At 43.0% G+C, this 27,097-nt stretch overlaps 1 protein-coding gene across 1 annotated transcript in view; it reads right to left on the bottom strand.

The window, feature by feature from the left end:
- Positions 1–795: 795 nt before the first annotated feature.
- Positions 796–27,097, bottom strand: part of LOC124783274 (tyrosine-protein phosphatase non-receptor type 23-like) — a 165,788-nt gene continuing 139,486 nt past the window's right edge. The window contains exons 3-6 of the mRNA XM_047254012.1: positions 19,047–19,361; positions 14,616–14,834; positions 3,115–3,228; positions 796–1,305 (exon numbers count right to left, since the gene is read on the bottom strand). Of these exons, the coding sequence (XP_047109968.1) occupies positions 1,099–1,305; positions 3,115–3,228; positions 14,616–14,834; positions 19,047–19,361 (855 nt within the window). The 3' untranslated portion in view covers positions 796–1,098. The remainder of the gene's footprint in view (positions 1,306–3,114; positions 3,229–14,615; positions 14,835–19,046; positions 19,362–27,097) is intronic.

Below are 27,097 nucleotides of genomic sequence, written 5' to 3'. Positions count from 1 at the left end.
TACATCCAACTGTGGGAAAGATTGACTCCTCCATATAGGTGAGATCACAGCAGAGGGATCAACAACTTCATTCTGTAATTGTCTAGCTTTCAAATGGACAAATTTTGTATAGATCCGTGAGTGATTGACAATGAGCTGATAGTGAAGTCTCTTTCTGGCCATCATTTTGTGTCTACATTTATTTCATGATACAAAATGGCAAATACTTGGGGTTCAACAATGAAAGATCCAGGATGAAATAACAGTATGAGTTTTAGAATAGACTGTTAATCACGAGATAGAGGCAGAGTTCAACAATGGTGCATTTAATAGTAGACTGCCAATGGAGATGAAAGTGGCTCTGTGTGTGTGTGTGTGTGTGTGTGTGTGTGTGTTTGTGTGTGTGTGTGCTCTTTCTTTTCCTCCAAAGGACTTAATCCTGTAGCTAAAATCTAACAGTCTATGTGTCAATCTGCTGTTTAAATATAGTTTACTCATCATTCTAAGAAGAAAATTCACTTTGTTTTTAAGGCTCAGAATGTTGAGTAACTTGTTTTTCAGTACGTGAGCATAAGAAGTATGCAAATGGATCACTGCTAAGTGTTAGTTGCACATGTTCCTTCCAGACATTAGAAGGTTTGTCACTTCCAAAATATTAGAGGATCTTGTTTCTATAAATATTTCTGGAGCCAAATTTAGAAAATGTCGAAGAGATGTATTCTGTCATTTGATAAGAAAAATATTGCAATAGCTGCTGCAGAATGGATTTCTCAGTACTATACTGATATTACAGTGAATAAAACACTGATAGCATAATTTATATAAGTAATGTGGTATTTAATTAAACAGGATAACATCATAAAATTTAAAATATGAGTTATGGTATTTTCCATTCCAGCCAGGTGAACAACTAGACACAATTTTGAAATTTATGTCCCATTTTTCCACTTAATGGACAAATGCATGTACATATACATGCAGACACACATGTTAATTCGTGCACGCGTGTGCACACAAACACACACACACACACACACACACACACACACACACACGAACACGAACACGAACACATATGTTGCACTTCAATATAATGTCAGACTGTTAACAACCCATCACTTATCCCTGAAACTCAAACGAGTATCCCTGTCCAAAACTGTGAGGACCATTGTCCTGTTCCTCCTGGGGTTCCTCTATGGGTGTCTGCTGTAGTTGTGGTGCCTGTTGTTGGTGCTGCTGCTGTGGAAATGTAGCTGGAGCAGTTGAGCGGAAGAGGCCCAAACTGCCCTGGGGAGCAGGAGGTGCTGGACGTGGGGTTACTTGGACCTGTCAAGTGTAAAAATAAATTTGGAATATCCCTTATATCTTTTTAAAAACTGACATATTGCCAATTGGAAATATGTAATCATTATTTGTATGATAATTTATTACATCACACTTATAAAAAATATTCACATTACCAGTTTCGGCAAGTAGTTACCGTCTTCAAATGGGCTCAGTCCACTAGAAAGCTTTGTACAGATATATAACGAAATATAATTAGGCTCTCTGAATATCATGATCATTTAACAATTCAATGAATGTACATCATATTGTCATAAAACAAAAGACTAAAATTTTGATAAGTGATGATTACTAGTTTATTCTTTGTTGCATCTAACGAAGATGTTTAGACCTTTTTTCCTCTATGTAGTCAGGTGATTGGACCCTTAAAAAGCATCATTATGTGCATTTAAATGAGTTATCAGGTGCTTATCTCCTCTACCGTCTTCACTTATGAGACTAGTTTCTGCACCAAATAAAGAATGAACAAAACTCGTGAAAGTAATATTAACAAGTTGTATACAACTATTCTGCATGAATCACAGCTGTACTACAGACTACAGTTGGTCTGAAAATATATCAATCTTGTATATTCAGATGTACCCATTACTTTGATAACATTCTGTACACAGTACACAAAATATTGTGGAAACTTGGTACATTCTGGCAGCCTTCTCTGTAATTTGGGTATGAGACCCAGAATGTGACTATCATTTTTAATCTTTCCTGAAAAGTTGTAACTCTGCATAAAACATTATTGGTGAACCTTTAAAAAAAGGGTAAAGTAGGGATATAAAATAGCAATTGGCCATTTTATTGTGATGTGAATCTTCTCTTTTTAATGAAATTGATAGGATGGCAACAAAAGTTGTTGGTTCTATACAGAGCGATTTTGTGCCAGGACAGGCATATGTTGTGTGTCATCATCTGCAGTGGGGTAAAGGGTTATGTTCCCAAGAACAAGAGGTTCATGTATAAATGGAACTCGGGTAGGCTGTACACAGAGGATTCATAATCTGAGGTACTCGAGAGCCAAAACTAGCTGTCAACCAGTGCTTCATGTGGTGAGGCATTAGTGTTAAGATTCTTTTCTTAGCAAAACATGATGATGAAATTTAAGAACAAGTGTCTTATTAGGAATGACTAGGAAAATATTTCCATATAATTTGAGAGGGGCTGCAATGGCCAATTTTCATAGAATTTATTTCTGTTATAAGATTGTCCCAGACACATTTATGCCCTTTATTTGATGATATAATTTCTTTGATGCAATGTTTAAAACACATGTTGGTAACTTCATACTAATATAACAAACAAACCTAAGTAGATTCCTTACACCAGCTGTGATCACTGTGTTTCTGTTCCTTTCCAGATGTATAAAACAAATGTAATTCAGTACTCCCTAGGACACAATGATGGCACTGTGTTATTGTGTTTAAATAAACATTAACCAAGGATAAAATTGGCACCATGCAGTTTGTAGTAAAGTGATTAAACAATTTGTCATTGCAGTGCATTGTATCGCAGTTTGTACGTCTTTCGTTGTAAACAGAATCCTGCTGCAAGGTACAGGCCGCATGAAATTCCAAACTAGTTCTTAAAATTCAAAATGGCATTTAGAAATCTTTGTCCGCTTTGGGTGTTGCCTGTAGGAAAATTGTTTCATCGGAGCTTAATATTAATATAATGAATCTATGCAGACAATATATTCATAATCTATATTATCTTAAGAAGTTTTTATAAAGTTGCTGACTGAACAGGAGACACAGATGGCATTTAAATATGTAAAGTGTGTGTATTCCAGGAGATTACCTGATATGGAGGCTGTGCATGCTGCACAGGCTGTGGGTACGGCAGAGGTTGTGCACGTACAGCTGGTTGGTAAGCTGCTGGAGACGGTGGAGGCCTTGGTGTTGCAGCTGCTGTCTGTGGAACAAAGCAACAAGCATGAGCTACTTTTTACGCCCTTGTAATATTTCCATGATGACACAGAGTAACAGCAAGTGATGAGTCTATAGTTTGCAGCACCAAGTCCACTTGGATATTAAAATGTATCACTAGTGATTTCGGATCTCCAGCATTCATTTTCAAGTTTCCTACAACAAAACAGAACCTAAGGTATCACGCTGGTCAGCTGCTTGTAATTAGCAGTTAAGTCACCACTTTGTCACAGAGACTTTATAAAAAGTTTGTACAGTAATCATGCGTCTTGACTTATACTAGTCATAAAATAAAAATGTAAGGTTAAAATAACATATGAAGATCACTTTTTTACCTTTTTGCAGTCAACCACTAGATGATGCTATTGAGATGTGACACTACTATTGTTTTAAAATGTGTCATTTGCTGTTGTTAAAAACATTGGCAATTCAGGAATTGGCTAAGTAGTTTGTTTACTGTGATCATTTAAAGAAGTAGTACGGTGAAAAAAATAGAAATTCCATGTAAAACTTTTCATTGGATGATTTCTTACCATGTTCTAAAGTAACAACAATGCCTCGATTCGCTTCATTTATTGTTTGGTAGCCACCTTCGGAGCAAATGGTTGAAAAGGATTGGCATGTGGTTTACTGTGGAGTAGATGCACTCTTAGAAGTATTGAAGACTGCAATATAATCATTTTTGTCTACATCTACATCTACATTGATACTCCGCAAGCCACCCAACGGTGTGTGGCGGAGGGCACTTTACGTGCGACTGTCATTACCTCCCTTTCCTGTTCCAGTCGCGTATGGTTCGCGGGAAGAACGACTGTCTGAAAGCCTCCGTGCGCGCTCTAATCTCTCTAATTTTACATTCGTGATCTCCTCGGGAGGTATAAGTAGGGGGAAGCAATATATTCGATACCTCATCCAGAAACGCACCCTCTCGAAACCTGGCGAGCAAGCTACACCGCGATGCAGAGCGCCTCTCTTGCAGAGTCTGCCACTTGAGTTTATTAAACATCTCCGTAACGCTATCACGGTTACCAAATAACCCTGTGACGAAATGCGCCGCTCTTCTTTGGTTTGTTGTGTGATCATTTAGACAAAAAGACCTGTTTCTGATAGATTTTGCACTAGTTTCCCATAGCTCAAAAATGTGGTTGTGTCTATTGATGTAAACAGATGGTCAAAAAATTCAACCAAGAAAATGCAAAATCCATATACAAAATTGTAACAGGAGATTTAACTTGGATATATTCATATAAGCCAGAAATCAAGCAGCAGCCAACACAAAAGGGACCCAACTAAAGTGGGTCATTCATGATGACCTTGCAAGATAATCATTGCTTGTTTATTTGGTTACATAAGACATTGTCATGACCAGTGGCATATAACAGTTTGTTTACCAGAGATTGATGAAATCAGCAAAAACAACTGTAAATGTGACATGCGTCATCAAGACAATACCTGTTGTCATACAGAACATAAAAAATTTGATTATTTGATGAGGTAAAAACTTTTAATTTATATCTCTTTTCCATACTCAGCTGATTTCTTACCAAACAACTTCTTTTTGTTCCCTTATTTGAACAAAAATGCATTCAGAGAGACAGTCACATGGTAAGAGGCTATACATGAGTGAGGTGCCACAATGCATCTTGGTGCCCAACACACCATTTCCAGCCGCCGTCATTGGTGAGACTTCTACTGCGAATTTGGGAGACTCCAGGCAGAGACAAGAGATATGTCATCTCATAATGTCTAGGCTGTATAGGGTAGAGTCACAACTGTAAAGCTGGTGGCAATTTAATGCGACATTGCTACCATATCGTGGAACAAACTATAAATGAATGAGCTTGCTGTGTCACCATCTAACAGTGGTCATTATTTATGTAGGCCTAACACTGGTTGAGAACTGTTTCTGATGATTCAGGGGAATATAATATTCATAACTGGTTTGTTGAATTATGTATTTTTCTTTTGCCAATGACGTAAACATTGCGGACTCAAAACATTGGTACTTTTGTGATCAAACGCTGAGCAGGGTTCAAGATGAGAGCAAGTAATGCACAGCTTGATATCACTGCATGGAGAGCAGAACCATGATGACTTCAAGTAACTGGACATCATAAATACATACAACTGTAGTAATGGTCATTCACTTGAACAGTTACACCTGTGTTGAGGCTTGCTGCTGGAGCCAAACTTATTCTCAGTAGCATTTCTTTCAGTAGTAATGTAAGCAGTAAAATCAGTAAAAGCTGTCACTACTTTTTCTGGTACCGCGCGCCGTGGAATTTGAATCCGCACCAGACGTCATGGATGTCGAAGACCTCTAGAGGTCTTTGCACCACCGCGCCGTAAGCTGTGGCGGTGCGCGCCTCCTGGCCCGCTTTTAGTGTGAGGGCACCACAGTGGAACACGTGGTTCCAGCGGCCAATAGCGGCGCCCCCGATAGAGTAATTAAGCGCCTGCCTCTCGCTCAGCCGGCCAGTCTAATCTCGCATACGTCTGTGGACACATCACCCGCGTTAGACAGCTTACTTACTTGTTCTGTGTACGAGTAGACGTGTTTGTTAGGTTTCCTGTGACTCCGTTGTTCGATCTTCTTGTTGTTCGTTCTGTCCTTCATTGGTCATGTCCGTCCTCTCCTATTGTGTTGTTGTTCGCAGGTCTCTCCACAGGTCCCGCTGCAGTTCTGTCATTTCAACCCCGCAACCGTCCCGGTCGCAGTTGCAACATCTTGACGACGAGGTAAATGGTGGTCGTTGTTGGTATGGAGGCGAAGTTGGTATGTCTGCTGGAGCAACAGCAGCAGCTCATGCAGCAGCAGCGGCTCCAGTTAGACATCTTACAATAGTTGCTGCAGTTGCTAACGGACAAAGTTGATGCCCCGTACACGTTACCGCAACAGCTTCATAGTCCTCGGGTGTCCGACGCTTTCCCGCGTCCGCCGTCGTTTCCACCCTTTAGTGACACTAAAGAGGACTGGGAAACCTACTTACATTGGATGAAACAACATTTCACGGCTTTTCATGCCATGGACGACTCCTTGCGGCGATCGTTGTTTTTGTCTTGGGCCTCTCCGGACACGATCTTTCTTCTCCGCAAGTTGGCACCGTTGTCAGATCCTGTGGCTCTCTCTTTCCAGGAGATCTGCCTTTTGCTGACAAACTATTACTCCCAAAGCTGCCATGTGGTCACCTCTCGGCTGGAGTTCCACCAGTACCATAAACAGCCTGGTCAATCGTATCGTTCCTGGGTCACGGACTTGCAGGGTCTCAGCCGTCATTGCAATTTTACATGCACCAATCAGCAGTGTAAGGCTTCGTATGCGGACTCCCTAATCCGAGATGTGGTGGTTCAGCTGGCTCCCGATCCTGAGGTCCATACTGCAGCGCTGAAACTCGACAACCCCTACTTGGAAGAGATTCTCCGTATTGCCCAATCCTTTGAAAATGATCAAGCGGCTAACGAGCCTCTTATGGCATGACCGCAGGTGGCAGCAATCGCGGTGTCAGGGCGGGTTCCGCCCTCGTGCCATCGACGTGGCCCGGCCGACAGAGGCCAGCGCCGTCGGGACTCCTCATTGTCTGACGTCTCTATGGCATCGGCGCCTTTGGTCGCCCCTCGTCGCCGGTCGTGCGGCCCTCTTTTATCTTGCCCACAGTGCTTTACTGCCCATTCATAGGCTGACTGTCCCCACCGCTGGAAAACGTGCATGCTGTGTAACAAGGAGGGCCACATCCAATTGATTTGTCGTAGTCGCTCAACTCACTCCAGTCCTGCCCCTCCTGGGCCTCCAGATACCGTCCATGCTCTGCAATCAGTCATCCCACAGGATAACCCATCAGTGCAGAAGCTTTTCCCCACACTCTGCATTTTCACAGAGGATGTCACTTTTCAGGTCGACACTGGGGCCACCGTCTCACTGATTAATATGGCGACGTTTACCCGGCTGGGCTCTCCTGCGTTGTCGCCTCCCTCTCGCCATTTGGTCGCCTACGGAGACGGTTCCATTCCCCTTCATGGGCAGTTTGTCGTCCAGGCGACATACAAGCATGTTCCCCGGCTCCTTACCCTCTTTGTCGTCGACCATCTGTCGGCTTCAAATATTTTTGGCCTCGATACGTTTCAACTGTTTGGCTTTTCAATTTCTGACGAAGTTAAGGTCGTTTCCACCACTGTTCCATTTCAGGACTTGGACGATCTGTGCTCCGCTTTTGCGTCATTGTTTGCACCGGATCTCGGATGTGCTTCTGGCTTTCAGGTGCACATCAACCTATGGCCAGACGCACAACCTCGCTTTTTGCGGGCCTGGCCCCTTCCGGTGGCCTTACGGCCAGCGGTCAAGCAGGAACTTGATCGGCTCCAGGCCACTGGCGTGCTGGAGCCTCTAACTTACAGTGCATGGGCGACACCACTGGTGGTCATACGGAAACCCAATGGGTCCTTTCGGCTGTGTGGGGACTTCGGCACTACAGTCAATGCTCAGTCCCTTGTTGACACTTACCCCATTCCCTGACAGGAAGACCTTCTTGCCAAGCTTGCCGGGGGAGAGTATTATTACAAGATCAATCTGGCTGAGGCATACCACTATTTGCCCTTGGACGCCGAATCTCAGAACATCATGGTTATCAACATACCTTTCAGATTGTGTAAGTACAAGCGCCTTCCCTTTGGTGTCTCTTCGGCACCGACCATTTTCCAGCAATTCCTGGAGCAGCTTACGCAGCCTATCCCTGCCTGTGTGAATTATCTGGATGACATCTTGGTCACCAGGCGTTCCCAGCAGGAACATTTGCAAAACCTCAGCGCCTTATTTCACGCTCTGCAGTCTACTGGTTTACACTGTCGGGTGGACAGGTGTTGTTTTTTTCAACCAGAAGTGGAATACGTAGGCCACTAACTTAGCAAAGATGGCATTCGCCCTTCGGGTCATAATGTCGCGGCCATTGAGGCCCTTCCTCGTCCCAAGGACTTATCTGAACTGCAGGTGTTTTTGGACAAGGTTACTTATTACTTAAAGTTCTTGCTCCAGGCTGCCTCCATTGCTCAATCACTTGCGTCGCACAGGGGTACCTTTTGTTTGGTCTTCAGCCTGTGACCAGGCTTTTCTCCGTTTAAAGGCAATGCTGAAGTCCACCCCCTTGCCTTACTCCGTTTTCTCCGGACCGCCCCTTGGTTGTGGCAGCTGATGCGTCGGCATACGGCGTTGGGGCTGTCCTTGCGCACCGGGATGCCGATGGCTCCAAACAGCCCATCGCTTATGCCTCGAAGACTTTGACCCCAGCTCAACGGAACTACTCCCAGATTGAAAAGGAGGCCCTGGCGATCGTGTTCGCCGTCCAAAAATTTCACACCTATCTCTTTGGGGCAAAGTTCACCCTCTTGACAGACCATAAACCCTTGGTTCCACTTTTCGGACCTCACTCTCACCTTCCAGAGCGGACGGCTCAACGTCTCCAGCACTGGGCATTGTTTTTACGTAATTACACTTACACCATCCGGTATAAGCCCACTGCCCACGATGCTAATGCGGACGCTTTGTCACGTCTCCCAGCAGGCTTCGATCCTGCCTTTGACCAGCAGGAGGTCCTCTGCTTTCACATTGATTCCACCCACCAGAATGCGCTGGACGGTATGCCTCTTATGGCTGCTCACATTGCTGCAGCTACCCGCCGTGATCCTGTCTTACGGCAGGTTCTCAACTATGTGGTCCACGGGTGGCCGTCCTATGTTACTCGTCAGATGCAGTCCAGTTTCAGCCCCTGGCGCCACCTGACCCACAGGCTCTCCGTGGTCGATGATGTCCTTCTGTTGGCCACGGAGTCGGATGCCCACAGGGTGGTCATACCTCCAGAGTTGCAGCTTCAGGTGCTCGGTTTGTTACACCGCGGGCACTGGGGTATGTCCCATATGAAAGTTTTGGCTCACCGGCATGTGTATTGGCCCGGCATCAATGGCAATATTGAGTGCCTGGTCCATGGGTGCACTGCCTGTGCATGTCACCAGGCAAGCGCCCCTCAGTTGTTTGCGCCATAGCCTGTGCCTCGCCGGCCCTGGGATCGCATCCATATCGATTTTGCGGGCCCGTTTTTGGGGTCCATGTGGTTACTCATCATTGGCGTCTACTCCAAATACCCATATGTTGTCTGCATGGCATCCACCACCACAGAGGCTACACTCACGGCCCTGGCCCAGGTTCTCACCATTGAAGGCCTGCCACACACATTGGTCTCCGATAATGGTCCCCAATTCAAGGTGTCCTCCTTCCACAACTTCTGTCTGGCCAACGGTATCAAACATATCCGTAGCCCCCCTTTCCACCCTTCGTCCAATGGCGCGGCGGAGAGGCTTGTCCGCACTTTTAAATACCAGTTGACTAAAGCAGTCTACACATCTCCAACCACGTCGCCCTTACCCTGTTTTTGAGCACCTATCGCACTACGCCAATTGACAGACGCAGTCTGGCAGAGCTTCTCCATAGGCGGCAGCCGCGGACCGTGCTCCATTTGCTGATGCCATCATCCTCCCGCCCCCACTCCCGGCCCTCGCATCGTTATACCCTTGGCACGGCCGTGTGGGCCCGCAACTACAGGCGCAAGGCAAGTTGGACACCTGCCACGGTCGTCGCGGCCCATGGGCGGCGTGTGACGTTGGTGCAGACATCGAAAGGGTTGGAGCACCACCATCATAATCAGCTCTGCCCTCGTGCTCCCATGAGACTCACGCTGCCACCACCCCTTTCCCTACCTCCTTCAGGTATGGACGTGGTCCTCGAGTCGCCGCCCCTGCCTACGGTTGCCGTCTCCCCACGGGCCTGCCGCCGGCCCTCTCCGCCTCCGGGTGGATCGGCGGCTCCCTCCCCTGCCCTGGTCTCTGGATCGGCTGTCATGGATACCTCAGGCGTCCCTTACCACCCCGCCAGTTGCGGTTGATGCACCCAGTTCCTTTTCCTACTGCTGCCCACCTCGGCACCGTCTGGGGCGTTTCCGCCCCTACGCACAAGTTTCAGGGGGGAGGGATCTGGTACCGCGTGCCGCGGAATTTGAATCCGCGCCAGACGTCATGGATGTCGAAGACCCCTAGAGGTCTCTGCACCATCGCGTCGTAAGCTGTGGCGGCGCGCGCCTCCTGGCCCGCTTTTAGTGTGAGGGCGCCACAGTGGAACACGTAGTTACAGCGGCCAATAGCAGCACCCCCGATAGAGTACTTAAGTGCCTACCTTTCACTCAGCCAGTCAGTCTAACCTCGCATACATCTGTGGACACATCCCCTCGCGTTAGACAGCTTACTTACTTGTTCTGTGTATGATTAGACGTGTTTGTTACGTTTTCTGTGACTCCGTTGTTCAATCTTGTTGTTGTTCGTTCTGTCCTTCATTGGTCATGTCCGTCCTCTCCCATTGTGTTGTTGTTTGTGGGCCTCTCTACGGGTCCCACCGCACTTTTGTCATTTTAACCCCGCGACCATCCCAGTCGCAGTTACAACACTTCTGTTATTATTGTGTAAGTGTGGGCTTGAGTTCTTGCAAGAAGTTAAGAATTGTCTTTCGTTGTTGCTGTTCTGTCATCGTGCGTGGAGATCAGGTTGAATGGGAGTGAAGAAGGAGAGGCCAGAGGGTACAGTAGAAGTCAAAGATGAACCAAATTATTTAGATGAAAGTCAGACTGAGGTAATCATTGCTACATGGACACAAATGTAATGCTGCAACAAGTATTAGATAATACAATGCAAGGTAATACCAGGTTTCTAAAGGCAGACCTTAATCTATAAGAAGAGAGTAGAGATGGGGGAATCTATGAAGAGGCTTAGACTTCTTGAAGGAATTCGTTGCCACGAAAACGGATTAACGGATTTTGAGGTGAAAATTGAGATAGTCAGCAAGGAAGTCAAATCTGTTAAAAAGAAGGTAAATCAGCAAATAGATGTAACTGAAATCAGTTTAACATGACAGATAGCTGAGGTAGATGAGAAACTGACCATCAAAATCATGAACCTTTGGGAAGCAATGAAAGAAAATCTTGAGAAAGAGATTTCTAAAATTCGTTCTGAAATGATGGAAGGAAGAGGCTAGTGTTCTGGAGGGGACTATAAAGCAAGTTGACAGGAAATTTGGGGAACAGGTAGTACAGTTTAAGGATAGATACTTCTGGAATCCAGGTAAAAGTAGAATCACTGGAAAATAGTACTACGGGATGGAGCCATCCTTGGAGTATCACTAATTGGCATCAAGGGGTTACCAATCATGATTAGAAATTTTATTCTAAATGTAACTTGCCTCCAGCGGTACTCATAAATGAATGTAGGAGCTTGATACTGAGGAAAAAAATTTCAGTTGCTGGAGATGTTTGAGAGTGGGCAGTTAAAGCAGTAGGAGGGAGCAATACATTCTGAGACTTGATTATGCAATTCAGGGCTAAATATTGGTTGAAAAAGATCAACAAGGAGAACAATGATTGTGGTTCCAAGAATCATCAGTATGAGTATTGACAAAATTCATGCTATTCCATGAAGGAATACAGTGCAAGATTGTCTAGAATTGTGTATAATATAAATCTGCCAATGTGTGAGAAACATTTAATCTATCCCATACAGTAGAGGTTACCGAGAAAAGTGGAAAAGTATGTGAGTCTAATGAAATTTGATTTTGAGCCACTTTTGAGTCTAATAATAAGATAGATATGTGGCGTAGTAGGGAGACCCAAAGAAGAGAAAGCAGATAATATTTTTAGAATGAGATGTGTTTAGATGTGTACAGGAATGAGAGGAGGAAGAGGTTGAGGATATTATTGAGGTGGATATAATTAGAGTTTATCAGTAAAACAACTCTCCACATCAGTAAAAGGCTCATCTAGGGTCAAAAATAAGAAATGGTCAAATAAGTTTTACTGGTGGTGTGTACTGGTAAAGAAAAGTAGGAGGTCAAAATTGAATAGAAAAAGAACTATCAGAATTGGGGTGAGTTTATTTATTGTGAGTCATGTGAAACCGGGCACATGTACAGACACATATTTCAGGGAATTTAGAAGAGGAAGGAAGAAGGGTTAATCAGAATGAATTAAACAAGTAATTGTTGATGTTTATGGAATCAGTGGAGAAGAGTTGTCTAGGAATCCCTTACTGAAATTCTATTTGATCATAGGGAAAGAGGAGAAGGAAATCAATCACAAGTCTGTAAACAATACACTGGAATACAGATCTCAGGGAGAGAATGCAATTAAAGTTGATAATGTGGCTCAGGTGGAAAATAAGTGCCCAAAAGAGACATTAGCCAAATGGGAAGAGGAATTATGCAATATGGTTTCAGGTGGACTGGAAGATATTGTAGGATAAGTTGGTAATAGGGAAAGTACTGGAGAAAGATGAGCCAGACAGTGAAGAGGATTTAGACAGGCTAGAGTTCAAAGAGGAATTAGAAAATGACTCAACGGAAGATGATTGGAAAGAAATACTATGAGGTGACGGCACAGATAACAAAATAGTTACATCTTCAACCACAGGGGTGAAATGAGAAGAAAAGGAAATTGACATGGGAGAAACAGAGTCTGACGAGGATGATGGAATTTGAATATTTTATGTGAGGATGGAGGAAGCAGTCAACATTGTAGATAACAAAGGTAGGGAGGAAAAAACTATTTTTAAAAAATTTAGGTAAGACAGTAGTAACAATATAGGAACTGAAGAGACAACGTGCAAAAAGCCATCAATAAAGAATTAATCCAAGAGGGCAAGAAATACTTGACACAGCTCATAATACAAAAGAGCGATGAGAAAATATTCCTAAGGCAGGATGAAGTACAAGGAAGTCAGTATGAGATGTTAGATAAAGGCCTGCTTTAAGAGGGAATTATGGAGGAAGAGATGAATATATGTCAGCCTATAATAAATATAAAAGTATGCGGCTGGCATTAGTAGTCTTGAGCTTTCTCCTTCACAGAATCTATGTTTGAAGTTTTAAAAGGCAACAAAATTTAACAGAGATTATGGTGACTGGTATTAAGGCCATGATATGAAGCCCAAATTAACCTTGGAGTGATCACATGGAATCTTACAATGCCAGGCACACTATTTACTCATTATTGTTTAACAGACACACTGGCAGACTAGTGGCACCATATACCTTCCAGTTAACTAAATTCACATAATTTTGCTCATCTACACCAAATTAAGTCTGCAGCTCTTGGTCTCGTGGTAATGTTCTCGCGTCTCGAGCATGGGATCCCAGGTTCAATTCCCGGTGGGGACAGGGATTTTCACCTGCCCCAAGATAACTGGGTATTGTTGTGGTGTCTTCATCATCATCATTTATCCTCATTATGGTCAGAGGAAGGCAACAGCAAACCACCTGCATTAGGACCTTGCATACTACAGCGGTGCGGGTCTCCTGCATTGTTCCCTTATGGTCTGTCAAGAGGCATGGGACTTCATTTTCATACACCAAATTAGTTACAATACAGTGTTGGAGAGAAGATGACGTTCCCAGTGTTGCATCACTGGAGCTTACTAGATTCCATGTGATCTTCACCACACTAAAGGTAAATATTCTGTTTTTATTTAATCTAGTAGTTTTTAATATTTGTTAGTAATAGCTGTTGGTAACAGTTAAAATGGCCTCATAGAGGTTCTTAAGTCTGGAAAATGCATGTGACAGGTACACACTGCATTCCAGCTATAGAGGGAGATGATGAATCCGGTGGAAGAAGATGGTGTGGAAACATGAACAGAAAACACAATCAGTGAGCCAGAAGTGGACTCTAGTGATAGTGATAATCATGTTGACAAATGTTTTCAAGGCAGAAAAACTTGTACAAAATTGTCAAGTGTGTTCACCATAAAATGTTGACTTTCAATGGCAAAACATTGTCAGTCACTTACCAGGTGTGGAAGCTGCCACAGAGAACACTAATGGACTGCTGGAATGCTTTTTCAACAATGAGTTCTCTAGCATTGCTGTATACAGTAATAAGAAGATATTTGAAGAGTAGAGACATTATTCCCGAGAAAGGAATGCTCATCGGACAAATCCAGTTGAAGTAAAAACTCTGTTAGGAATACCTGTATTTATGTGCTACAAGAAAAGACAACCATACACATACTAAAGATGATGGGCCTCCAGTAATACGAGAGAATTGAATTATCTCATCTGATAATGATTGAAAGACAATTTAGGTTCGTCTTATAATGTTTGAGATTCAACGGGGATGCGTGCTGGTAAACAGCGTCGGGCCATTTGCAGTTAGCAATGAACCAACATCCATTGTGAAATGTCTCACTTCTTTGATCTCAGGAACTGGGTGTATTGTATAACTGTTGTTGCTTCTGTAGAATTATTAGGTCTAAAATTTTGCTTTGGTTGTTTTGAAATAGATGGCAGCAGAGTACCTGGTAGACTGCTGGCTGCTGTGGCTGACGGTATGCAAGCTGCGCCTGTGGCTGTGGCTGGGGCTGGTATGCCAGCTGTGGTTGAGGCCGCAGTTGTGGCTGTGGCTGATAGGCCAGTTGTGGTTGTGGCTGCTGCTGGTATGCCAGCTGAGGCTGTGGTCGAGCCTGCAACTGCTGAGGTGGTGCAGCAGCACCAGGTGATGGCTCGCCTTCCAGCACCTGTGTACATAATTGCCTCTCAATAACAAGTAATAATGCAACAGTAACATTGAAGTTGCTGTTAAATCATATTTTTAGCCAGACTTGTTTGAAATAGCAGACATCATTTTGATCCTGCAGCCTCTATGAATCAAGACACAAAGGAATTAAAAGACATTAATTGTTGGTGGTCACTGATTTATATCAATGGGACAAGTTGAAAATTTGTGCAGAATCAGGATCAAACATGTATCCAGATGGCGTAGTGGTCAGCACATCTGCCTAGTAAGCAGGAGACCAAGGTTCAAACCCCGATCCAGCACAAATTTTCAATTTGACCCATTGATATAAATCAATGGCTACTGGCAGCTAATGTATTTAATTCCTTTATATCTAGTTTACAGTACTATTCATCACTGTAATATAATATAACCATGGAATTCCCTGACAGGCTGAAAGGAAAAATATAGTTATCATAGTCTATTATTACATGATTAGAAATTTGTACAGAGTGCCATTGAAGTAGAATGCAATGATAAAGAAGCGATATAAATTAGTTACATTTGGCACATACTGAAGATAAATGATCAGCCAATAAAAACAAAAATAATTTTCAATTAGTTTTCACTAATCTAATCTAGGTTAGAGAAATAGGGCAAAAAATAAAGGAAGTGACAAATAAAGATATGGATCAATTACCCTCTTTTTCAGTAACAATTCATTTAGTAGTTATGCATACAAAATTGTGATGAAGGGACCTAAACAAAAAGTAAATAGTGAAATTTATTAATAGGAATGAGGAGAAATAAAATTATCATCCATTTATGTAGGTATCTTTGAATTAACATTGATGAAAAGCAGAACTTTCGTGCATACTGTCTGCCAGACAGGCGTTAAAATCCTAAACAAAACAGTAACAACTGGTCAGAGTTTTCAGCTGCCATTAAGTACAATAAAAATGTTTCACAGCACAATCTTAATCGCTGCTGAGGGTTACAGGTTGAGTGTTTGGGTGCATAAAGCCAGATAGGTAAGGACAGTACAGGCTCTACAGCAAGCACAGAGAAGTGTACTCTTGCACTTGACACTTGACAAGCACGTGTAGGACAATACCAACTGAGGTGCTGCTGGTGATACTAGGATTCCTACCTATGGAGCTAGCTGTATGAAAGAGAGGTGCACAATACTAGCTCTGAAAGGATGAATAAAGCCAAATCGAATAAAGAAATAAATGAATGCATTGATAGAGAATAGCAAGATATCTGGGACAGGGCAGAAACAGGGTGGAGAACTTACCAGTTCATTCCTAACATAAAGGAAAGATCCAGAACAACATACTTCCTTCTGATCAAAGGAGCTGTTGGGACATGGCCCATATCCCACCCACTTATTAAAAACATGGCAACACACCACAAACACTTTTAAATATGGAGCAATTAGCATCCTTAACCCCATCGTCTGGCAGTGAGCCGTTAACAAGATTTTACAGATCAGGACAGCAACTTTTCTGGTAGTACAGTGGCCTATAACATAATAAGGAATTAGTAACGGTGGCACAGCCCACCTAATTAGCTGTGTGGTCTAATGCACTGCTTTCCTGGCGGGAAGGCGTTCTGGTCCCTGGCACGAATTCGCCCGTCAGATTAGTGTCAACGTTCGGTGTGCCGGCAGTCTGTGGATGGTTTTTTCGGCATTTTTCCATCTGCCTCAGCGAATGAGGGCTGGTTCCCCTTATTCTGCCTCAGTTACACTATGTCGGCAATTGCTGCACAAACACTTTTTCCATGTGTGCATACACCATAATTACTCTATCACCCAAACATTGGGGTTACACTTATCTGGTGTGAAATGTTCCCGGGGGTTCCACTGGGGGCCGAACTGCATAATAACCATGGGTTTGGTGTGAGGTGGAGGTGGGGTGAGTGGACTGCTGTAGCCTGGTGTTGGGTTGTGAACCACTGAGGGCTACGGCAGGGACAAAGCCTCTCCGCCGTTTCTAGGTCCCCAGTTCCATACAATACAATACAATACAACTGTGGCACAGATTGGACTCTCTAGAATATCGGGTTATGAACTACGAGCGTACATGGTTGAGAGACAAGTAAGAAGAGGCCATACACCATGACAGTAAAAATGTGCCGTGGCAGAACATCCTACTACAATGACTTTCCGGAAGCAGTGAGGAGATGAGTCTCAGGAGGACGAGGAAGGATATCCTGAGATCCTGACAGCCATCACCCAATCTCTGAACTTTGGGTGGAAAAGAAACACAGCCCCTGTGAATCCTGAGTTGTGCCTCAGCATGCTGGGGCCTAGATGTTCAGACAAATGAGGTACCTAGCTTTGGTCTGATATCAAGCACAGTAGTGTAATGGACTTCTGCGTAATTTAGTGTTGTATAGTAGTGTAGATTGGGATTATAAATTGAAAAATTTGTGATCCAGCAATACAGCATAGTGTAGTAGAACAATAGCATGTGCTTTCTGGATTCCAGATGAACATATATATATGTGCACCATATCGCCAAACAATAGGATGAAGAAGTAGTTTTTTCTTTCCTTTAAAAATTATTACAATTTGTTTTGTTTGTGTAGAACACCCCTCCCGCCCCCATCACCACCACCACCCCTAAACTCCATACTGCTTAGTTATATTAACACATTTGAAATTACGTTAAAATACGCTCTAAGACAAAAAAAATGACGCACCATGAAGAAATTGTCCTAATGGAACAGAAATCGTTTGATGGGACAAACAAATGATTACAATTTCAGAAAGATTGGATGATCTATTCAAGAGAAAGAGCTTCACAAATTGAGCAAGTCAGTACTACACTGGCCCACCTCTGGCCCTTAAGCAAGCAATTATTCAGCTTAGCATTGATTGGTAGAGTTGTTGATGTCCTTCTTAGAGATACTGTGCCAAATTCTGCAGAATTGGCACATTAGATCCGCAAAATCCCGAGCTGGTTGGAGGGTCCTGCCGATAATGCTCCAAACGTTCTCAATTGGGAAGATATTCGGCGACCTTGCTGGCCAAGACAGGGTTTGGCAAGCACGAAAGAAGCAGTAGAACCTCTCGCTGTGTGCAGACAGGCATTATCTTACTGAAATGTAAGCCCAAGAAGTCTTGCCATGAAGGGCAACAAAACGGGGCGTAGAATATTGTCGACATACTGCTGTGCTGTAAGGTTGCTGTGAATTAACAGCCAAAGGGGTCCTGTTATGAAAAAAAAATGGTATGCTAGACCATCAGTCCCGGTTGTCAGGCTGTAAGGCAGGTGACATTCAGATTGGTATCCCACCACTGTCTGGAATGTCTCCAGACATGTTTTCGCTAGTCATTGGGGCTCAGATTGAAGTGGGACTCGTCACGAAAGACAATTCTACACCAGTCAATGAGATGCCAGGCCAAAGACGTGTATGGAGATGCCCCACACAGTGGCAGGATACGAACCTAGCTGTCGCCCGCCATATGGCCCCACAACCGGGAGTGATGGTTTAGTATGCCATTTCTTTTCATGGATGACACCTTTGGCTGTCATCCATGGCACCATTACAGGACAGCAGTTCGTTGACGATCGTCTATGCCCCGTGTTGCTGTCCTTCATGGCAAGCCATTCTGGGCTTACATTTCAGCATGATAATGTCCACCCACACATGGAGAGAGTTTGTGCAGCTTGTCATCGTGCATGCCAAACTCTACCCTGGATAGCAAGGTCGCAGGAGTCGCCAACTGAAAACGTTTGGAGCATGAAGGGTAGGACCCTCCATCCAGCTCGAGATTTTGATGGACTAACGTACAAATTGGACAGAGTTTGGCACTACATCCCTCAGGAGGATATCCGACGACTCTAGCAATCGATACCAAGTGGAATAACTACTTGCTTGAAGGGGAGATGTTGACCAGTGCGTTATTAACTTGCTCAGCTTGTGAAGCTCTTGCTCACGAATAAATTATCCAGTTTGTCTGAAACTGTAATCGTTTGTTTGTCTGTAGATATACGGCACATCTACCGATTTTCGTCCCATTCGGATAATTCCTCCTTAGCGCCTCGTTTTTTGTTTTAGAGTGTATTATGTGCTACATTCGTGCAAATTTGTGTGCAGTATTTGGTGTGTTCTTGTGTGTAATGACTGACTAAAAGAAAATAACAAATAAATAAATAAACCCATTATCGATCACAGCTCACGGCTCCCGCATTCTGCGAGAGAGCTCGGACGATACAGTTACCTTGAAACCGTCCTTGCCGGCTGTGTAACGCACGCTGATGGTCCGGCCGTTAGGGTCGACGTAAGAGTAGGCCCCGCGGCGGCTGCCGTCGGGCGCAATGCTCTCGCCCTGCTGCAGGCCGTTCTCAGCGCGGAACGCAAAGTTGAAGGCGCCGTCCGTGGTGAGAGCCTGGCGGTGCAGCAGGATGGCGGGTGGCGGTGGCGCGCGCGCTGCGTCCTGGCCGGGGGCAGGACCGGCGCCAGGGTTGCCGCCGGGGCCGTGCTGGGCGCGCGCCGCCCCCGACAGCAGCAGCAGTGACAGCAACAGCGGAGCCGCCTGCGGGAGGAAGGACGAACACAGACTCAGCGCGAGCTCCCTGTGATAGCAGGCACCACCGTCTCGCGTGGTCCTTATTAACATTTGATTTGCTTCTAGACCAATTCTTCTCCTGCCGTGCACATTCTTCACCAGTGGCGACCGCTGTTAAGAGCATGTGAACACTCTAACTTTTGACACCTTGCGGATTTATTGGTTATTTTTCATTGAGTGCTGTGAAACATAACGTAGATGCGGTAACCTGAAATACACGGCACAAATCTACCGCGCTATGCTACATTGCTACTCCTTTAGACTCCGTGAAACTTGGCATCAGGATCGCGAGCACATCTTCAGTTGTGCACGTTTTAAGGATCTTTAGCGCATGCGCAACCGGCGTGACGTAATTGCCTTACGGGCTAAATACATACAGATTTGATAAACAACGTGTGCAGTGCACAGCTATCTACTACAAGTTTACATCAATGCTACGAGGTGGGGCGCACCGCAGCAGATTTTTATCCCCATTCACTTGGCGTAAATTACTCTGGACAGTAGAACACTCCTCAGACATGCCAATTCATTCACTATATAACAAAATTAGATCGGACATCAGTATACTTCAATTAAATCATGAACATCTAATGTGTACTACAATATTTTGTATTGTACGTATTTTTGAAAGTTTTGAATGTTAAATTTAAAAAATCAATTTGTTTGGTATGTAACAATATTATACTAACAGCTGTTAGATTGGTATTGTTTTATTAGGCAACGAGTTTCGACGTTCCAGTCACGTCGAAACTGGTTGCGTAATAAGATAATATCAGTATAACGGCTGTTGGTGTAATATTGTTACATTCCATTGACCAGCCGTTGTCCCACACTCCTGAACCTTGATGAGTTACATTTACTTTGTATGGTAGGCTTGTGTTCTTTATTAAAACTGCCATTTTAGGTTTACAGTATATTAGCCTCCAGCCGTCGGTGACATGGAATGAGCGTTCGCGATTGCTGCTTCTCAGACAATGTCGCTGGGCCCGCCATTATAGCGTCTGGCTTAATTTCTGCTCTGTTTGCACGCCTGATGTCGCGGTATTCCCGTCGAATACTTTTCTGTTGGTTTGGAATATCGTAGGACGTTAGTTTACCGGCAAATCTATTTCTGTCGCTCCGAAATGTACAGCGTACTGTACTTCATTGTTTATAGCATAGCACAAAAATAAACACGCAACTGGAAGAAAAATGCACTCGAAAGGTGGCAGTGCAGCTCTGTTTAGACTGGTGAGTCAATGGGTGAGTAAGCAGTTCAGGGCCAGACTTTCACCTCTTCCCGGTAACCGAAGCCCAGCTCACTCTCGCCTCAAATTGTTTCCACGAATGCTGTTTGTTTGTTTGTTTTTTCTTTCTTTCTTTCTTTTTTTTCTTATATTTTTTGAGTTGATTCGGATAACCTAGGTTTCGGTCGACCCGGGTTCGGTTAGCTGGGGTTTTACTGTAATTTCACCAAGCTCTGACCGAGGCGCTGTAGAGCAGACTATTCGCCGTGTCATTAAAGAATGTCATCTGAGAACTTTCCTTGGCGATCCAACAGAGTACCTGGTGATGACGGAGGGATCAATATATTATATGCGTGGCCTAGGTGCTAGTTCGTAGTGCAGTATTATTTGTCTGTGTTGTAAGCATACTCTAAACAAACAAATAAATAAATACACCACAAGAAGATTATAACACTGTTCCACTGGCTGTGACGAATGGACAGTTGATAACAGTTGAAATCCGGACAGAGATCTCGAGTTGCCATCTGTCGTTTACCATTGACACCATACCACAGTCAACAAAGACTTGCAACTGCGATGTGTGTGGCGTTCCGTGGTGTTAGGTATTGAGTGCGACAGCAGACCAGTTCAGTAATTTCTTAAATCAGGCTGAATGTCCCCCAGTATGTGACAAGAATGGTAAACTGTTGTCACGCCTTCACTACCGTGGCAGCCGGCCGGAGTGGCCGAGCGGTTCTAGGCGCTACAGTCTGGAACTGCGCGACCGCTACGGTCGCAGGTTCGAATCCTGCCTCGGGAATGGATGTGTGTGATGTCCTTAGGTTAGTTAGGTTTAAGTAGTTCTAGGGGACTGATGACCTCAGCAGTTAAGTCCCCACATTTGAACCACTACCGTGGCATCAAATGGAATATTTCAGAAGTGTAATGCAAGGCCCCACTCTGAAATTCACTGCACAGGCTCCTTGAGGAATGCATGCATTCTTGACCGATTTCCTCAGTCCCCCTTTTTGTCACTCATAGAAGTTGTCTGGGATGCAATGGGAAGACGTATACTTTCCTACCACCCACAAGTTAACAGTCTTCATGAACTGACACAATATGTGTTTCAGGCATGGCAATAAATTCCTCAAGATTACATTCGGAGGCTATTTTTTTACATGCCACAACACGTACAACCTTGTATCTCCTTGGGACACACCTCATGCTACTGTTAACGATAGACACCAGTTTCGAGTGAAATGAAAGTTTAATACCATTTACAAGACGATACTGTAACCTTTCAAGATTTCAAGAAAGCCTACGACTGCATAGACAGGCAAACACTTTTCAGTACACTAGAAGAATTGGGCACTGACAACAAAACTTTGACAATAACTAAAGAAACAATTGATATGAACAGGGGCGCCGACTTATAAAACATATTGGGGGGGGGGGGGCGGCATACTGGTGGTCTTGCCCCGGCAAATTTTCTAAATTTTAGATGAAAAATAGTGAGTTTTAAAGTTGTTTCAAGCATTTTAGAGTCATATGATCAACATTAGAACCCCGAAAACTGGACTCTCGATAACTCGACACTCTAGGAGGCTCGAGAAGCCTGACACATTTTTTGGCTTTGAAAAAAGAAAGAAAACATAAACAGGCACGGTATTTTCATAAAAAAATTTAATTTACGGTAATAATCATGCTTATAGACTATGGCAGATCAGTAAATATATAGCTCTGAAAAGACTGAAATTCACTACTTCACGCACCATTTCTCCAATTGCAGGCTCTTGTGTAATGTATTCTCTTACATCACGCATATTCTTTAAGACCAGTTGCTTTTTATTAGCGATATCGGCTAACATATTCAAGTGTACGCGCAATCTCTCAATGTCTAGGTCATTTTTGAAAAACTCGTTGATTTTTTCAAATTTGTTTCACCTCTGTTTACTAAAAGCAAGTACTCTTGTTCAACTGCAATGACCTGTGTGAGTCCAGTTGAAGCAAAACGCTCAGTAATGCAAGATCGCACCGTTTCACAAACTTCAATGTAAATAGCTATGTAATATTCCTCTGGGGTTTTGAAAGTGTGCGGTGAGCTGGCTTCGTTGTTTTCATACTTTTTTGGTATACTTCGATTCTGAAGAAGCGAAGGATCTTCAACTTGTGAAGGTTTTTCTTTTAAACACAATTCCCAAAAGTGTTCAGAACTATCGCACCTTCCATTCAATATACAAATGAAACTCTCATTTTTTTTTCCAGATCAGCAACACTTAGATGAGGACACTGAATTTTTTTTTAACGTCCTGTACTGGGTTGATAGCTTGGCAATAAAGACGTAAAAAGAAATAAGTCTTGAATTGTTACATTGACTCAAGATAGCCTACACATTTGTAATCTGTCTCTGTTTGGCCTCTGCAGAAAATGTTTCAAAAAAAATAAAAAATAAAAACACTAGAAGGTCTTCAAAGTTTTTGAATGTTCTCAAAATACTAGAAGCTCGCATAGTCTATCGAGTCGGGCAAAGGGGTCGTAGACGAGCTTGGTCGTTGGCGCTCTCACAGCGTATGCTTCTGAAAAGTTTTGTTGGATTCCCTTACGGGTTTATTAAGTCCTTGGCTAAAGCCACATTTGCCCTTATGGGCGTAAGATGGCGGAAACTGTCTTCAACTGCCATGTTTGAACTGTGAGCAGTGCAGTGCACGTAACATGCTTTTGGTTGTATATCCAAAATTAACTTTTTTAGTCCTTTGAACTTACCTCTCATATTCGAGACACCATCATAGCACTGTCATCTTAATTTAACCATTGACAAATCAAGACGAGCAAAAAGTCTTTTAAAATACTAAACAGAGTTTGTGATTCAGTGTTGCAGGTCTCGTATAAGGCAATAAAGTCTTCATTGATGATTAAGGAATCATCGACAGTACGAATACAAATTGACACTTGTTTGTGAATCGAAGAATCACTTGTTTCGTCAACCATAATAGAAAAATGTTCAGACTTCTTGACTGAAGTCAATACCTTTCTCAACACAGACTTTCCTAGTAGATCAATGATCTTGTTTTGAATATCGTGGGACGTCCACTTATACCCCGAAAGCCCTAACCAATCTTTAAACTCAGGTATGTCATTCATTCAGAGTTCCACGATTGAAAAAAAAATGAGTTTACATCTTCGTGCCCTCTAATTGCTAGTCCTTGTCGGCATAGAAATTGCACGGTTGTAAAAACAGTCTCAAGAGCTAAACGGCCTTTCTTCATATCACTATCTAATTGTTCATTCAGTTGGGAGGTCACACTTTAGTTAACGCTAGAATTTAGTTTCAGAACACCTTCTTTATGCGCAAGCGTATTTTCATGAAGACGGTATTTTTCCAAAGCTTTTTCCCAGTTAGAAAACTCAATGGAAATAAATGCATCTTTTTTTTTTGAAGAAAATTGTAATAGATTTGTAGCATCTGCCTCTTTTCAGGTTTTGCAAAAAACTTTTTGGGTAAGATGCTTCATATTCCAGCCATGAGTATTTGATCAACTAAGACTTCTGAAATGATCTTCCCTTACCGGATTGTCCAGGTTTTGACTGTGAACGGTTCTCGCCTGAAGACGACGAAGCAATTGACGACACAATAATTGTTGGTGGTTGACCTGCAGTATCATCAACTTCCAAGCACGCCTTTTGGTAACAAATTTATCCAATGCAAACTTAATTCACAATACACTAAGAGACTAAAGTAAACGAATAAAATATAGTCATATAAAATAGTCCACTAGACACTAAAGTCGGAACACTAAACACGTCTGCAGCATGCACTGAACAAAACTATCCACACTGAATGACCGCGACAGCAGGGTGGGCTTTATATAGCCACGGCGTCGTAAGGTCTGGAAGTGTCAAGGCGACGCGAGGCGGAGGGTTCTAGGCGCTTTTGCTCCCGTCATTTTGATGTCGCCGCGGCCGCAGTGCTGGCTCGCCGGCGCCAAACTTTACCCGAACATTTCGCGCACGGGGACAAATTCTAAGCGTGCCCGCAGCACCGTAACACTATCATGATTCACACCACTCGTTTTCAGTTACCCTGCTTACTAATGTAATGATTATTTGTTTTAACTCATTACTGAATGTATTTTAAAAGGTAACTATCGTCAAACAAGGAAAATAAAAAAAATTGCAACATAATTTTGTGATTTTACAAAGAATAATATAACTAATAATTTTTTTAAATTATTGGGGGGGGGGCTCGCCCTCCCCCCAAAAAAAAAGAATTTTTGAGGGGGCTTGGGCTCCCTCAGGCCCCACGGAGTCGGCACCTGTGGACAGGAACAAAGTTCAAAATAAAATTCGACAGAGAAATTTCAGAACCATTTGAAATAATAACTGTTCTAAGGCAAGGTGATGGCCTCTCCCCCATCGTTCATCAACTGCGCTTTGGAAAAGGTAATAAGAGAATAGAATCTTTCAAGAAAAATGAACCCAAGAAATCAGATCCGAATATAAAAACTCGAACTGCAAATTCAGCTGTCTAGCCTTTTCGGAAGATTTAGGAATATTTCCCGAAAACATCGATACAGCAGCTGAGCGAACCAACCTGTCGAAAGAGACTGCGGAGAAAGGCACGAATACAAATTTCTTTCAAGAAGACAGAATTAGTAACAAACATTAAAATCCACCATAATTCCTAAACATAAAAAATTACCTTTCTCGTCAAATAATTATAACCTCTTCACCGTTGAAATAATTTTTATTGAAACACATTTATCTATTTACGTTCTTGTTTATGCATGATGTAGGCTTTTTGACTCTAAAAAGTAAATGTGTTTATGCTGTCAGATATTTCATCTGTCTTGTAAGAGAACGGTAGTAGAAAAAAATATCAGGACCTTGTGTCACGAAAACAAAGCAAACAACACAATAAAGATTAAGAAGACACGAAATCACAAAATCCATTTCTATAATACAAGTGAGCTCATGCAAAATAGGTTAACTTTCGATTTTAGAAGACGCGTGATTGGTTGCCCATTTACACGCGTGCAAAAAAGGTGGATGCACTTTGAGTGGTTGATTTTAACCAGATAGTCGCTCATGTAAATCGGGCTTTGAAAGAGACGTCTGAAAAAGGCACGATTATAGACAGAATTCTTAAGCACAAGATATGGTAGAATCAACACAGGGAATAAATTTAAGTACTTAGGAGAAATATACAGCCAAACGGTGTAGCTAAGATGCAAACAAAATTAGAGCCTAGAAGATGGAAATGACTTACCATTTAACGAAGAACGTTTGCAATAGAAAATCACTCTCAATGAAAAAAAACTCCAGTACTACAACAAAAAATATCATAAAACCGAAGTGCCTGTATGCAGCGAAATGTTGGCTCTCAACAAAAAGGGTGAAACTGAAAAGTTCGAGCAAAAGGAAAGGAAGGAACTACGGAAAATACTCGGTTCAAGATAAGTTGGAAGCACATGGATGACAAGAAGTAATGAAGAAATCTACACCCAAAAGGAGAATTTCATTTTATGGTCACATGGTTCGAATGAACCCGGAAAGATTGACTAAAAAAATATTTGCCCATTGCGAAAAAAATCTCAAAATGCAAATCAGTCGGTTCAGGGGAGTGAAAACGGGCTTAGCAGAAATCAACATTATGGAAGCAGAAATTCTAGACTGGGCGATTTTTCGAAACAAGATTCGAAAGGTCGGGGGTTTTCGGGAAAAGCTCAGGAAGCTCGTCCCTATACGGGGAGACGAAAGAAGGATAGAACAGAGTGAAAGATTGAAGAAATAAAGGGAAGATCTAAGACCAGGAATGAAGATAATATCATGAGAAGTTATTTCAGTTATTCCATAGACGACCGAAATCGAAAAATAAGTCATGAACATTTCCACAAATTTTGATAAATATCGCACTGATGTTTCATGGTCTAACGCTTCCCATTTCCGTCGGTCTAGGAATCAGCTCTGAAAAGTAGCCAGCTTGAAATGATAGTAGTCATCAAGATTCGATTAACTTCATTTTTTGAATATCTTCGAAGTCAGAGTTGGTATATATTGTAAGTGTAGCATAGGTTAAAAACTGAAGTGACATATTTGTTGCAGTGAATAAGAAATTAAAATTCGTTAATGTAGAATCTGCACCTGACTCGAACACTATTTGTGCGAAGTTCATTATTATTTCAGCTTCCTTGCTTCCCCCCCCCCCCCCCCCCCTCGCTCTCTCCAATCAACCAAAATTCAGTGGACTGGGGAAATTAGTGTTTAAAATGTGATAGGCGAGACAAATAATGCCTTCAAAGCTTCCCTGACAGCATTCTCCGAAAGTTTTTTGAAGCTAGTCAGAAGGCTAAGAATAATAAGGATATGTTGTTGACTGGTTGAGTACCAGGCGCTGCGCGCTTTGTATTCATTTCAATTCTGTTAGTCCGTCACTTCCTTCCCCCTCTCTCTGTCCGTCTCATCTGTCCCCCTCTCTGTCCACCTTCTCCTCACCCCTAT

Source organism: Schistocerca piceifrons, chromosome 1 (genome assembly GCF_021461385.2).
Source record: "Schistocerca piceifrons isolate TAMUIC-IGC-003096 chromosome 1, iqSchPice1.1, whole genome shotgun sequence".
Taxonomy (NCBI): Eukaryota; Metazoa; Arthropoda; class Insecta; order Orthoptera; family Acrididae; genus Schistocerca; species Schistocerca piceifrons.
Note: the sequence above shows the minus strand (reverse complement) of the source record. Positions and strands in the feature narration are given on the sequence as shown.